Here is a 14,296-nt window from a genome sequence, read left to right on the forward strand (position 1 = left end):
TTTGACCGCTAAGGAACAGAGGGGTTTAGACCCTTTGCTCTGGCTGGCGATCTGACCGCCGAGCATGGCTGATTTGACCGCCCAAAAACAGAGAGTTTTAGCACTCTATTCCTTATCACGGTCTGACCGCCGGGCAAGAACAGTCTGACCGCTCAGGAACATAGAGTTTTTGGCACTCTGTTCCCTACTTGTGATCTGACTAAGAGAGATGGCAGTCAGACCACCAGCTCATGTCAGAAGTCATCGTCACGACTTTATAGCCATTGAACAGTCGACAATCTGACCTCCAGTTGACCTGTAGTCAGACCGCCAGTGTCGCAGAGGTGTCAAATAAACAGAAATAGTAACATTTTAGAGTATCACTACTACTGAAATGATTTGGTGGGTTTTTAGCAAAGTTTGAACTCCTTTCAGGCCAGCTTTCAGTAGAATTTCTATCAGCCCTTGATGACAGAGTTACAGTCTACTTGGCAGTCCATCTCTCTTGCTCGCGTGGGTATTACCGCTCTCAATGCTCAAAACCAAGACCTGGATGACATGTTTCACAACCTCTCTCTTGAACAGCAGCAGCTTGAGAATCAATTCAACACCTTATCTGATCACTTCTGTAATGTCTATCCGAGGCCTCCTCCACCTTTTCCTCAGGATGACTAGATCTTTTTGGTACTTGATGCCAAAGGGGGAGAAGTTGGAAGAAGTGAGAAAGAGGGAGAGCGAGAGATAATCTATCTTTTCATCTCATGCGAGAGATAATCTATCTTTTCTATGCATAAGACTCTATCCTGCATGTAATGTGATGAACTATGTTGCATATTTATTTATTTTTGTTGCATGAGAACTATGTGATGGAGTATGATTAACTATTGTAATATGATGAATTATGTTTATTTGCTTATCTTCATTTTCTTCTCTATCTGTATGTTCTAACTTTGTTAGTTGTCTTGAGGAAAATGTTTTGAGTGATATATTTGTATTGGAAATCTCATTGATTATATCCTTTTACTCTGATCCAAGAAATCAGGGTAAACTCTGTTAAATTTTTTATTTAAAATCTATAACTTGTGCCATGTATCTTCTCTTTAATCTTATGGGCACATATGTAGGGGAAACTTACCTTAACATGAGTTTTTGATAATATTTATATTCTTTAATTTCATATTCTTATAATTCTTGCTATGGAAACTCACCACCGAGTCTTCTTTATGCCATGTGCTAAAAGTGACTTCAAAACTTAATTCATATCACTTCTTAGTATTATTATCATCAATTACCAAAAAGAGAGAGGAAGCATTTAGGCACCTAATTCATGTTTTGGTAAGTAATGACAATAAGAAACTTGTGGACTAACATATTTATTTGAGTTATGAAAAGGTTAATCACAAATATGTTGAAGAAGAAAATTGACTAGATAGATAGGATAAATGTTGTACTATTAAGAACGGTTGATATACGTTTACTTGAGATATCTATAGTGTCATAATTGCTCAAACTTGAATTTCATATAGAGTGAGAAATTTAGTTTGAGAGAAACCAAAGAAAGACGGCCTTTGTGGTGTTTCTGAGTTGTGGCGGTCTAACCGCCGGAATGGTCGGTCTAATTGTTGTATTGCAAATGTTGTTCTATTAAAAAGTTTCAAGGGTCACGGTCTGACCGTTGTATAACCATGTTTGAGATGTGTTTGGACCTCAGTATCGGTCTGACCGTGGTGCGGCCCGGTCTGACAGCCAAGGAACAAAGGGGTTCAGACCCTCTGCTCTGGCTGGCGGTCTGACTGCCCAGAAACATAGAGTTTTGGCACTCTGTTCCCTGCAAGAGGTTTGACCACCCGGGAAATAGAGTTTTGGCACTCTGTTCCCTACTTACGGTCTCACCAAGAGGGTTGACGGTCTGACAGCTAACTTATGTCAGAAGTCATCATCACAACTTTATAGCCATTGAACGGTTGACGGTCTGATCGCCAGTTGACTTGTGGCCTGATCGCCAGTGTCACAGAGGTGTCAAATCAATAGAAACAGACACATTTTAGAGTGTGGCCTATATATAATTGCTTGGCTGGTTAAAGGGAGGTCTCTTGCACTTCAACACAATACATTTGAGCTCTTTTCCTCCTTCTCTCCCTCTCTTGGCTTAGTGGTTGCATATTTGAGAGTGTGAAAGTATCTAGTGCATAACTTTGAAGAGTTTAAGCATTTAGCATTGGTGATCCTTCAAGCAAACGTCATCGACTTGTTAATCTTGGAGGTTGTCACCTCATAGATGGCTTGTAGGTTGTTACGCTATTGAGATCTTCAAAAAAGATTGTGAAGTAGTCACGGTGGTGATTGTGAGAGGCTTTGAGCAAGCCTTGCTGGAGTGGCAAAGTGCTACTCTCATAGAATCGAGGTAGTGAGTAGTTCCTTGCTCTATTCTAGCTTAAGATTAAGTTGCTCGGTGTGAGTCATTTCTCCGTGTGAGAATTGGATACTCGATAGAGAAGCGGTTAAAAGCTTGAGCTCACCTCAACGTGGATTAGGGGTGATCGGCAAATAACTGATACCACGAGATAAACTTTGAGTATCATCTCTTGAGCTATTTACTTTATTATTGAGCTATTTACTTTCATGAAATTTACCTTATACAATTTATCTTACTAGAATATAAATTGTTGCATGTCATCCTAAGATTGCAAATCTTGACATAGCTCTTAGTTGTTTCTTATTGTTCTAATGATCTTTAGTTTTTTTCTACAAGTTTTCTTGATCGCTTTGAAATTAGTTTTAAAACCGTCTATTCACCCCCCTCTAGTCAGTATCCTAGATCCTACAATGGGTTCAATCTAACCATCATAGCTACTCGGTATCACTTCTTCTTTGTTCGACCCTCATGATATGACCGCCACCCTACCTGGTCTGACCTCCAGACACCTAGAACCCAGTGAGTTTAGTTTATCCCGTATGATGTTTAGGTCCATTCTAGCCTGATCAATCAAGTGTTCTTTTGCAATATTTTCATGACATGTCGCATTGCATCTTGCTCATGATCATGCATCATAAAGCAACTTTATAGCATTTTATCATGCTTATTGCGATGTATTTTCACTCTTTTAGTGATCGACAAACTGGAGAGTGATGGGTTTGCTTGAGGAGATTTTGTGGTTAATCTTTATTGTGAAGTTGAGCACCAAGGCAAGCATCTATGTACATTTCTCCTATGTTTTGGTGAATTGTTGGTCAATTTGCTATATATTACTATGCGTCGTATAGACATTTTTACTTAGTTGATGTCGGGAATTGGATAGAACATATCTTGTTGCAAGTGTTCCTACCTTGATATATTGTTGATCTCCATCCTTATAACCTAGATATAACCATATTAATGTCTAACTTAAAAATTATCTGAAATGCTTAGCAATGCATATATCACCGGTAGAAGTCGAGCGATGGATCATTCATCGTTCGTGAGCTATAGGAATTAATTATTCATGAGAAAATAATGTTGGAAAATGAGTTGTGAGAATGAGACGAGATGCGGGCGGTGTTAGGGGCAGGTCAGGAAAGGGACTCGGATGCCATAGACTGCTTGCATCGTTTAAGCACCATATGTTGACATTGTTGACTTAATCACTTCTCCGTACTACCATGTATTTGAATAAGGAAAGAATGAGCCAAGTATAGTAAGTCACCACGCTCATTTAACTCATACACCTATGATGTGAGCAAGAGAGCTTGTAAGAGGCACCTAAGGTTGCTCCAGGTGTAGACCTATGTGGCCTTCGCATACTTAGGCATGAGAACAAAGGTTCAGGGTGAGTACATGAATGGTTGTCAGGTGAATATTGTTTGCAACCGACAGGTTGTATGGAGGGTGGTCTTGTGTCGTGTGGTAAAGATTTACTCCCCTTCAGAGTGTAAAATCAATTTGAATTGGTGCGATCTCGGTTATGAGCAAGCTTAATATTCATTAGACGTCACCGTAGAGTTCCATTTGGTAATTGTGGTATGGCGGTTATATGTGGCAGAAGATGAGATGGTTCTATTATGTTCTAAGTTGAGATAATTATGCCCATATGTTGTCTATGTTTATGTTCTTATGGTCATGCTAGGCTAGCTAAAGTGCTAAGTTAGGTGCTCACATGTTATGTTGATAAATTGCCTTTCGCATAATTCAAGTTTATACTGTGGCCGATTCCTTACTAATTCATCCAAATATATTATCCTTGGAGTCATAAATATATATACCCATGTAAGTAAGTCTTGCGAGTACCTTCGTACTCACCGTGCTTTGCTGATTGTTTGAAGGTGAAGTTTAGGTGCTGGCTACTTATACCCCACCGAGAGTGGTGTGGTGATGAGCAGTTGCTATACTACTACTAACCTCAGTCGGTTGCCTTGTAGGCAAATGGTGCTATCAGGACTACCAGAACTGCTTTTGATTCAATTGGATGGTGCTTTGAGTTGTCACAATTAGTTGAGGTTTAACATATGTCATGTCTTTTGGTGGACGTATGTTAGCCCTGAACTTAAGTGGATAGATGGCTCTTCAATTGAACCAAGTGTAGTTTGGTCAGGTCTCCACATTCTTGTTGAATTAGATAATGAAACATGTGGTCTCTTGTCTCTCGAAAAGATCATATTTTACATTAGGTAATGAAACATGTGGTCTCTTCTCTGTTGAAGCAGTTGTTTGCTTTAGATGAACATGAATGGACCAAATGGTATTACAAAGGTTTTTTAAAATAAATAAATGATCCACCTCTGCCTGGGGCTGATCTGAAAGCTATTTTTTGGATACATCTTTCACAATCTAATGTAATGGAATGTGGATCTCCTATAGGGAAATAAGCAAAGCTACCACCATAGGTGTGCATACTGCTATTTGTAGTGATAGATACTTTATGCCATCATTTTGTGGATTTTCACTTGATTTCTTTGCAGAGTCTTTGCGGCATTACTAGTTTTGCGGCCCTTGATATCTTGCTTTCATTTCATAAACTACCACCTCCATTTTCATGAGGTTTTAAGTGAACATCGAAGCGGTCTTACTCCAAAAATGTTAGAAGCTTTGATGCACAATCAAAGTTGTTCTGTGTTGCACTAAGCATGGTTGTGAAACAATATGTTCTATGTGTTAATGTGTCATGTGTGAACTATGGTAAAATATGAGATATTCATGCTATTTGGCTATTTTCTATATATGATGTATATGTCAATCCGTGAGATGTTCATAAGTTCATTATCTTTAATTTAGATGCATATTTAAATTGCTGATAGGATGGTGTTATTATATTCATGGGTATACGGACGTGCTCATGGTTGGCGGGTACGAGTTTTAGTTTTTACCTGTGACTGTGTAATAGATGTGGACGCAAGTTTAAGAATTATCTCGTAGATATGTGTTTGTATAGCTTGTACCAAGGTCGGATTTGGAGAGAGTGCTAAACGGGCGATCACCTTGGCCCCCTAAAACTTAGAGGGTCCCTCTTATATCTCTACTCTTAAAATGTTTATAAAATTCTTTCCATCATGCGTCCATTCGGGTTCTGTCCCCTCCGTTTTTTTTATATTTGTCATAGTTATTTGTTTTTAAATACTTATCACTTCATATTTTTAAAATATAATTTTTAATTTTTTTCTTATTACAAAATAATATCTCTTGCCACTTATTCCGTTGGTTCTAAATATTTAAATTAAATTCTAAGAGTATTTTTGTTATTTTTTATTTAAAATTAGTATTACTTGGTCAAAAATAAAACGGAGGGAGTGGGCCCTACCTCCTGCGCTACCTCTGTCTCGCTCCAACCCCCGATGCGCCGATCTGCTATCCACCTCGCCCGCACACGCGGACGCACTGCCCCACCCCGATCCGCCGCCGCAGCCTTCTCATGACCCACCACGACACGCAGTTCCCCTAGCCTAAGGTGGAAGTAGAAGCAGCAGCAACATCCTCGCCACCACCGATGGTGTCACCGTCGCCGGCGCAGCCGCAGCGCATTTCTAACGAGATGAAGGACATCATCCTCCGCATCCGCAAGATCCTCCTCATCTTCATCACGCCCCCGACCAACCCCAGCCCCACCGTCGCCTATCTCGAGCTCACCGCCCGCCGTGTCCCTGCTCCCCTTGCTCCCGCTCCGCTCCTGTCGCTTGTTCCGCTCCCCCGTCCGCATGCACGCTAACCCCTCAATTTCCGGCCGCACCTGCTCCCTTTCCTTCTTCGCGACGATGCGCCTCCCAAATCGGACGCCAAGCTCCCAAAATCACCCATCGCCACCGCCCGTGCCGCACCGGCCCCAGTCCGCCACCACCGCTCCGACGTCCCAACCTGGATCCCCTCAGTCCTCCAGGATCTTGACAGGAGCCCGTGCGGGCGCGCGCGGGGGTCGCTGATGCGGCGGCGGACTGATGTGGAGGCGGTGGCTGCGACACGTACCGCTCTCCATCCCGGGCGCCAACACCAGCTATGAGTACTCTCAACGACGCAGCGACACTCCTCGATGAGGAGGGCTGCGGCTCGGAGAGCACCTCTCACTTGGAGGACGACACGGGAGGGGACGCGGGGGGTGATGCCAACAGAGGAACAGAGGTGGACGACGGCGACGCGGCAGACGAGGGATATCGTGCTTCGGCGTGCCTTCCGTTGGGCGGACCTTCCATGTGCCGCCGTGCCAGCTCTCGCCGCGCTCCACGACGGTGACAGGAAGCTACATGCGCTCGGTCTTCGGCTGCATCACCTTCTACTCGTCCACCACACAGCCGGCAACAGCAACGCCGCAAACTCCTTGGAGGCAACGATGGACCTCTTCGTCATGAACTGGGGCAGCGTATCATTCGTGGCACAGGCAGGCACCCGCCGGTTCGCCTACTACATCGCCCCCGGGGACGGGTCCGGCCTTCGACTTCATGGCTTACCCAGTGCAGCTGGAGGGCATCCCCATCCCCAAGCACGTGCTCTCGTCGAGCCACACATGCGCCGGGCAGATGGTGAACTCTGACACGCAGTTCACCTTCCTTCTCAGGTATTCTCCTGTTTCTCATACACGTAAATCCTATGATTGAGGCATTAGTTTTGCCCTCGACATATGCTTGATCTGACTGTGATTCTTGACTTCTTGTTACCTCCTTGCTTGTGATTTGGTGATTTTTAGAGCAGTCGATTTCTTATTTCTGGAGCTAACTTTTAAAGATTGGAATAGTCAGTGTTTGGTGACGAGTACAAATATGCCCTCTATCTGTTTGTTGTTATGGTTCTAAGATTGGAACGAACAAATCTTGGCAAATCCCCATACATTGTGTGTTCTGTGCATGACTTTTGATGCCCACAACTTGTTCTGTGCATGACTTTTGATGCCCACAAATCCCCATAATGTTTGTAGGATTGACTGATTTTTTTTAGGTTGTTTTCAGCATGGACTTAGATTTATAATTCATTTAATTTCAGGATATTGAAACTAACTGTATTTGGGGCAGTTCATCTTGCGGCTTCAAGCTAATGGATCTTCCTCAGAGGAGTACTATTTTAGTGTATGAGATGTGATAAGGCAAATAGCCTTATTCTCTTTAATTATTAGTGTTGAGCTGAAATAAGGTATTATAGTTAAGCATATGCATGGTATGCTTATCATGAAGGCCTGCACTGATTTTAATCATGGTTCTAAGATTTTTCTTGAAGAAATCCAAAACAACGCTCCTTAAATAAAGAACTAAAATAATAATCCTTATATAGCTCTAAATAATAATCCTTATACCGCTATATATATATAGTTAGATAGATTGACACCTGGGTCAACCAACGTCACCCGCGCGCGCTCACCCATGCCCACCCCGTGCGCCCCCGCTTGTTTGCTTCCCGCCCTCGCGTGCGCCTGTCTAATCAGAGCTACTGAAAAACTATTAGAGTACTGAAAAACTACTAATAGAGTACCAAAAGAGAATCTACTAATTAACGAAGGATTACTAAGGGTCTGTTTGTTTGAGCTAGAGATTCTGAAAAGCAGCTTATAAAAGCTGGATTGTGAAAAGCTAGATTGTGAAAAGCTGGATTATGAAAAGCTTTTAGACTGTAGATTCTAAAAAATTTTAATGGACAGTTTAATAAAATTAACTTTCACAATCTATCAAAAGCTGAGAAAAATCAGCTTCTCAGATTCTCACAATCCAACCAGCAGATTTTAAAAAGCTGTAACCAAAAGCTGCCTGTTTGTTTCAGCTTCGGATTATAAAAGCTGAAAATCCGAAGCTAAAACAAACAGGGTCTAAGTCATAGTAAATTTGAGATTTAATCATAGTAAAAACTGGGATTCAGTAAAACTATGTTCATTGCTCAATAGTTCAGGTTTAATTACTGAGTCTAAGTCATAGTAAATTTGAGGACTTAGTATATTTTTTAATTATTCAAGTCATAGTAAATTTATTTTAATAGAACCATGTTCATTGCTCAGTAGTTTAGGTGAACTAGTGAATCCAAGTTATAATAAATTGAGCGTTCGGTAGTTTAACTTTACGGTTCAATAGTTTATCTCTTCAAATTCAGTAGTTCATCTTTTAGAGTGGCGCAGGGCAGGAAGCGAACAGGGGGCAAACGCGGGCGGGGTTGGGAGCTCGCGCGCTGGGTTTGTGTGCAGGGCGGGGGCGAGCATGCAGGTGGGGCGGGTGGGCGGGTGGGGTGCACGGGCTTGATTCTTGTGTATTGCCAAAACGTAAAATATAAACGTGGTCTAGTATTGTATCTTGTTAGTAGCTTAGTTGATCAATATATTTTTTATATTTGGATTGGTTCAACGAGGATGGTGCAGCACTCATTTCCTAAATAGTTTGTATTTTTATTTTTTTATATTTTGTGATAAATTTTTAAGTATATATTTTGTTATGCTTGACTTTCATTGTATGTTTGAATGTAGATGTAAACTTAGTTATAAGATGATGTATTGTCTAAGTGTTTAGAATAGTTTTTTTTTTCAATACTTCAACAATGTTAACAATCTTATATATTAAAAGATACTTCAACGATGATTACTGATTTTAGAGAAATTAATAATATTATCATATGTAGATTTTTAATTTTTTTATAACGTAAGAACATTTAACTATACGTATATATATTACTTGTGTCCCCTTACTTTTCAGAGAACCCCGCCCTTGCCCCTTCTGAATCTCGATCCCGGCTGCTTGGTTGGGTTTTTTTTTTTTTCTCAGAGAACCTGCCCTCACCGACGGACCCATCCAACGGCGGCCGCTCGCCCACACGACGCACCCCATGCCTCCGCTCCGCTCCTCCACGTGCCGCCTCGCGGTCGTCACGGCCCACGGGCCGGCGCCCCTCCCCTCGCCGTCCGCCCCTCCCTTTCTTTTTATTCCCCAACCCCTCCTCGCCCGCCGCCCCACGTCTATCCACCCGTCCGTCTCCACGCGCAAACGAGGAGGAGAGAGAGAGGGCTAGGTCGTCGTCGTGAGGCGGAGAGATCTGGGAGGAGGAGCGATGGACGGGAAGCTGCCGCCACCGAACCCGAATCTGCCTTACCGTGAGGACTGCTGGAGCGAGGGCGAGACGGCGGCGCTCGTCGACGCCTGGGGTTCGCGCTACCTCGAGCTCAACCGCGGGAGCCTCCGCCAGCCGCAGTGGCGGGAGGTCGCCGACGCCGTCAACTCCCGCCCGGGGGCCTCCGCGCGCCGCCGTCCTCCCCGCACCGACATCCAGTGCAAGAACCGCGTCGACACGCTCAAGAAGAAGTACAAGGCCGAGCGCGCGCGCGGCGGGGCATCGCCATGGGCCTTCTACGGCCAGCTCGATCTCCTCGTCGGGCCCACGGTCGCTGGAGGCGGCAAGAAGCCCTCCCCGCCCCGCGCGCTGCCCATGCTCAGGAGGCGCCAGTCGCCGTCGCGATCCCCATCGCCGCCCTCGCCACCGCAGCCGCCCTTGGCGCTCCCCCTGCCCAACTACCGACGCGGCTCCAACCTACCCTCGGCGGACCTCATCCATAAGGCGGCCGCGGCTGCCGCCGCCGCGGCGGCGGAGTCCGACTCGGACGACGGCTACAACAACAACAAGGATTACGACGATGACGACGGCTCGCAGCAGTCGGCGTCGCGCTCTGTGTCGTCTCGCTCTGACGGCAGTGGTGGCGCTGCTGCTCCTGCTGTCGGCAGCAAGAGGAAGACGAGCGGGAGTGGAGGGTTCGGGGAGCTAGCGAGGGCAATCGAGACATTTGCGGAGATGTACGAGCGCATGGAGGCCGCGAAGCAGAGGCACGCGGAGGAGATGGAGAGGCAGCGGATCAACTTCCTCAAGGACCTGGAGCTGAAGCGGATGCAGGCTTTTGTGGACATGCAGCTGCAGCTTGCGAGGGCAAAGCACGCCAGGAATGGTGACGCTTCCTCGGAGATGCTCATGTCTCTCGCTGCACTGCCGTTCCTCAGCACCCCTGCTTACCTCTGAATTGAAGAAGAGTTTAGGTAACGGAAGATTTGTCCTCTTACATTAGGATACAGTCAAATTGGTCATTGTGATAGACTTTTAGTGGATTGTTTGTGTGCTTGATTTATGACCATGATACTGTCTCATACTGTTTTACACGAACCACGGAGCTACTCCAATGCTTGATACTCTTTTCTTAGATGAGATGGGGTTAACTGATTTAGGACCTGCATTTTTTATGTAATGTAGGAACTATATCTAGACTACCTTTGTTCTTTATAGCACTACATGTTATTTGGCAATTTCTTTTCATACATTATTGGTTTGCAACTTTGCATGATGAGGGACTTATGCTTCATTTATGATATCACGCTATTGTGTGACTAGGTTATGTTTTTTTATTGTCACCTGCCTTTCTAGTTGGGGATTTTTATAGTTTAAACTTTTTTATAGTGTATGTGAACCTCTGCTATGTCAAATTCTGAGCTCCCCAGTTTCTCTCATTTGAGGCCTGTGGTTATCTCAGATGATACATGGTCATTTTTATGTGTTTCGAATATTGGCAAAAGGGGTTTATTAGATTTTTGGCTTCTGCTTTTAGCTTTTCCGTTGTGACTTGCCCATGCTGAAAATGTTTGGTCTGGTACTATATTGAAGAGAAGTTCATTTATGAGGAATGATGATCCTCTGTATTGGGTATTGTTTTGGTTTAGAGTCCGTTTTTGACATTTGAGGATTCTGTACTAGGGTTTTGTTTTTGGATGGTTTCACATTGATTGGAGGCATTTGAAGATGTTCTTTTGAACTAGTTTTTTGTCTTAATTGATTGAACTGGTGATGAGTTAAAATTGTAATTAGTTTTGCATGGTAGAATGGTATGCTTCAAATGTCTTGAGTGTGTTTGAGATTTTGAGTTTTGTGCTTGGCTTGTGCCTTGAGATATTTCAATTCTCAATCCTCGCAATTGTTTTCCTTGGTGTTCATCAATGTCCTTCCATAAATGAAAGTAATATGCTGAAATGAGATAGCCAAAATCTGCTGTTCAAATTCAACATTGATTCTTTGATGCATTTGAGTGTCTTTTGATAATTCTAATTTACTTGTCAGTTAGTTTAATTATACGTTAGTTGGTTTATCTGCTGTGGTAACTTGAGGATGTGTCATGAAAAATATTTTCCATGTGTTGGAATCTTGTCGTGCTCGTATCATGGTAGTTGCAGGCTCCTTTGTGGGATAATTTTGGATAGTTCACTAGTGTGCGTAATTGTACATGCCTGGTTATCTTCTCCTTGAAATTCTATTGTAGGAGTAAGACAATATCTTATGGTAACCGAGTGTTCTTTATATTTTCCTTGAAATTATATTTTCTTTGTACAGAACATCTCTTAACTGCAATGCTCATTGGCCACCTATGACTATAGAATTAAGGCAGCCTAGATTGAAACTACGGGTTAGCTCATCTTAGCATCTTACCATTACGAGCCCATGCAAAATATCATAGAATTAACATCTGAATTTTCTATCCCTATCGTTTTGGCAAATCCAGTGGCTGTTTGCTGTTTTTGTGCATAGTCTACACTGTCTGTCCTGATGTGGAAAAATGTCATTATTTTGTTTTTGATGAACACCTAATTTCAATCAGAGCCTCAGAAGTTAAGATCCCCTACAATTTCAAATGCTCTGAGCATTTGTTATCTTTAAGTTACCCTTGGTTTACTGTTACATGATTGGCGTTACTAGTAGTATCATCAATCATCATGTACCTAAAGGTTTTCCCCCCAGTGTTGCATTCTCTTTTGTTCTCGTCAGTTGTTTTAGAGATGATAGAAAAAAGCTTTTAATTGGTTAGTTTGCATCAAAAGTTAATGGTACTAAAGTTGGTTGATGCCAATCAGTCTTACAAAATCTCATAAGAAAGTTTAGTTGTGAGCGAGCTGTCCTGTTACATCAATTCAAAAATTTGTCGCTTCACTTTTCCCTGATTAAATCTTGCAAGCATTCTTCAAAGACTACAATTGATTTTAGTTCATCATGTGGTACCTGTCTTTCTGATCATCAGATTTGCTAGCAGTATTGTGTACTGATACGTTATTGATTTCTTTTTTTTTTCCAGATTGTTAGGAGCCAAGCTAACGGGATGATGTTGCTCTTTGATGAAGATCCATCTAGGTTCGTTGTAGTTGTTTGGTACATAGACCCGGAGTTCGTAGTGAGAAAGCAGCGCTGAATTGCCGATGGCGATGCCTGTTTCCCGCCAAGCTTCCAGTGTAGACGACGAATCTAGTTCCATTAACCTTTGCAGTTCCGTGTCCGGAAACAGAGTCGTGTAAAACTATGGCCAACGACCTTTCTGTTTTGATCTATTTCTCAATTCTCATGAGATCTGTAACTAAAATTTCAAACGCATCAGTTCAAATTTACAGTTGGTTCTACTGATTGAGTGATTGGCGCACGGTTATGCTTATATCTTCGAATGATTACACACCAGAATTGGACCCAAGCTCAAAGAGGACCAGCATTCGTGATGAAACGACTAGCTGAATTTAGCAACCGCGCTATCAATGCGCCGATGTACTGGTCCGGTCCTTCGTCACGTCCGTTCGGACAAATGCTGCTCCACTAGCTGCTGCCGTGACGATTTCACGGATGGGGCTCGACAGCAGAACAGAGTCTTCAGCACAGTCTTCAGCAGAAAAGAGGAGGTGGAGGAGCGCCAGTGCGCCGAAGAAGACCGCTTCACCCTTTAACGTTGTAACATGTTTCTATTATACCATTTCAAAAGTTTAGGCCATATTTGGGCTCCTTGTCGTCGGTTGCCTTGACTGACTGGATAAGAAATCAAACATTTAGTTGTCCAGCTCGGTGCTTGCGGTTTTCAAGATTTACTTCGTCAGCTTGAACGAGTGAGACGAGACGAGCTGGACAGTCAAAACCAACCAAACCCACCCTAATACTTGCTTCACGGTACAGGTCAGTGATGACCAACGACTAATTGCTTTATCTCATATGTCCCTTTTACTTCAACTTGGGTAGAAAAAATAGAAAAGGGTAAGCTTTTTTTTTTCTTTTTTTGAATCTTTGACGCCATGGCATGCTGACTCCTAGAAAAAAAAATAGAAGAGGGTAAACTTTTTCTTTGCGTATTTTAGAAAACAATTCGATTGGAGTGCTATGTAACAGCCCAAATTTTTTAAAACCCAGAAAAGTTAGAAACTTAACCAAAGGAAATAAAGGAATTTGCAAAATTAAATAATCGAAGTGCATGTACATGTATATATTTGATTGCTTGATTTTGTGAGCTAGTATATAACACACATATGTATAGAATTTTTTTATATATTTTTTTCAATTTTTTTAAGATTGCATGCCTGTTTCAAAAATAATGAAGTCACCCTATCGTTGCTCGTTCAACGGGTGACAACAAGGTCTCGCTCGTTGAACGGGCGACACCTTGTGGGTCCCGACTGACAGCGTATTTAATAATCGGGGAGAGTAAGGTCTCACTCGATCAACGGACGATACCTTCATTCGGTTTAATCACCTGCACAACTATATGTATAATTAGTTTTTTAATAGAATTTGTATTAGGTAAATTGAAAAATATTACACATTAATTTTCTCAAAAAAAATTATTTAGTTGGTGTAAAAGTGTATGGAATTTTTTGTACGAAGTGACTTTGTGAGAATACAAAATCTAATTTATCAAACAATAGTAGTTATGAAGCACAAATATCATATAACCCGTCACGAAGTTTACATACGTTGATAAACATTACATTGAATATGGGGTTTTTCATCGCTGCGCGAATAAACCAGAACTGTAAAGAAATGACAATAAACGTTGGCATGTACGGTACGCCTAAAGACTAGCCTAATAGTGTGCCACTGCTAAACCTAACATACTTT

At 42.6% G+C, this 14,296-nt stretch overlaps 1 protein-coding gene across 1 annotated transcript; it reads left to right on the plus strand.

Moving 5' to 3' along the window:
• The first annotated feature begins 5,818 nt into the window (after positions 1-5,818).
• On the plus strand, positions 5,819-12,830 carry LOC133917125 (trihelix transcription factor ENAP2-like). The gene is made up of 3 exons (XM_062361115.1): positions 5,819-6,995; positions 9,172-10,428; positions 12,504-12,830. The coding sequence occupies exon 2, from the start codon at positions 9,455-9,457 to the stop codon at positions 10,409-10,411; it is 957 nt and encodes a 318-aa protein (XP_062217099.1). The 5' UTR covers positions 5,819-6,995; positions 9,172-9,454; the 3' UTR covers positions 10,412-10,428; positions 12,504-12,830.
• The last annotated feature ends 1,466 nt before the right edge of the window (positions 12,831-14,296 follow it).

This window comes from Phragmites australis, chromosome 1 (genome assembly GCF_958298935.1).
Source record: "Phragmites australis chromosome 1, lpPhrAust1.1, whole genome shotgun sequence".
NCBI classification, from domain to species: domain Eukaryota; kingdom Viridiplantae; phylum Streptophyta; class Magnoliopsida; order Poales; family Poaceae; genus Phragmites; species Phragmites australis.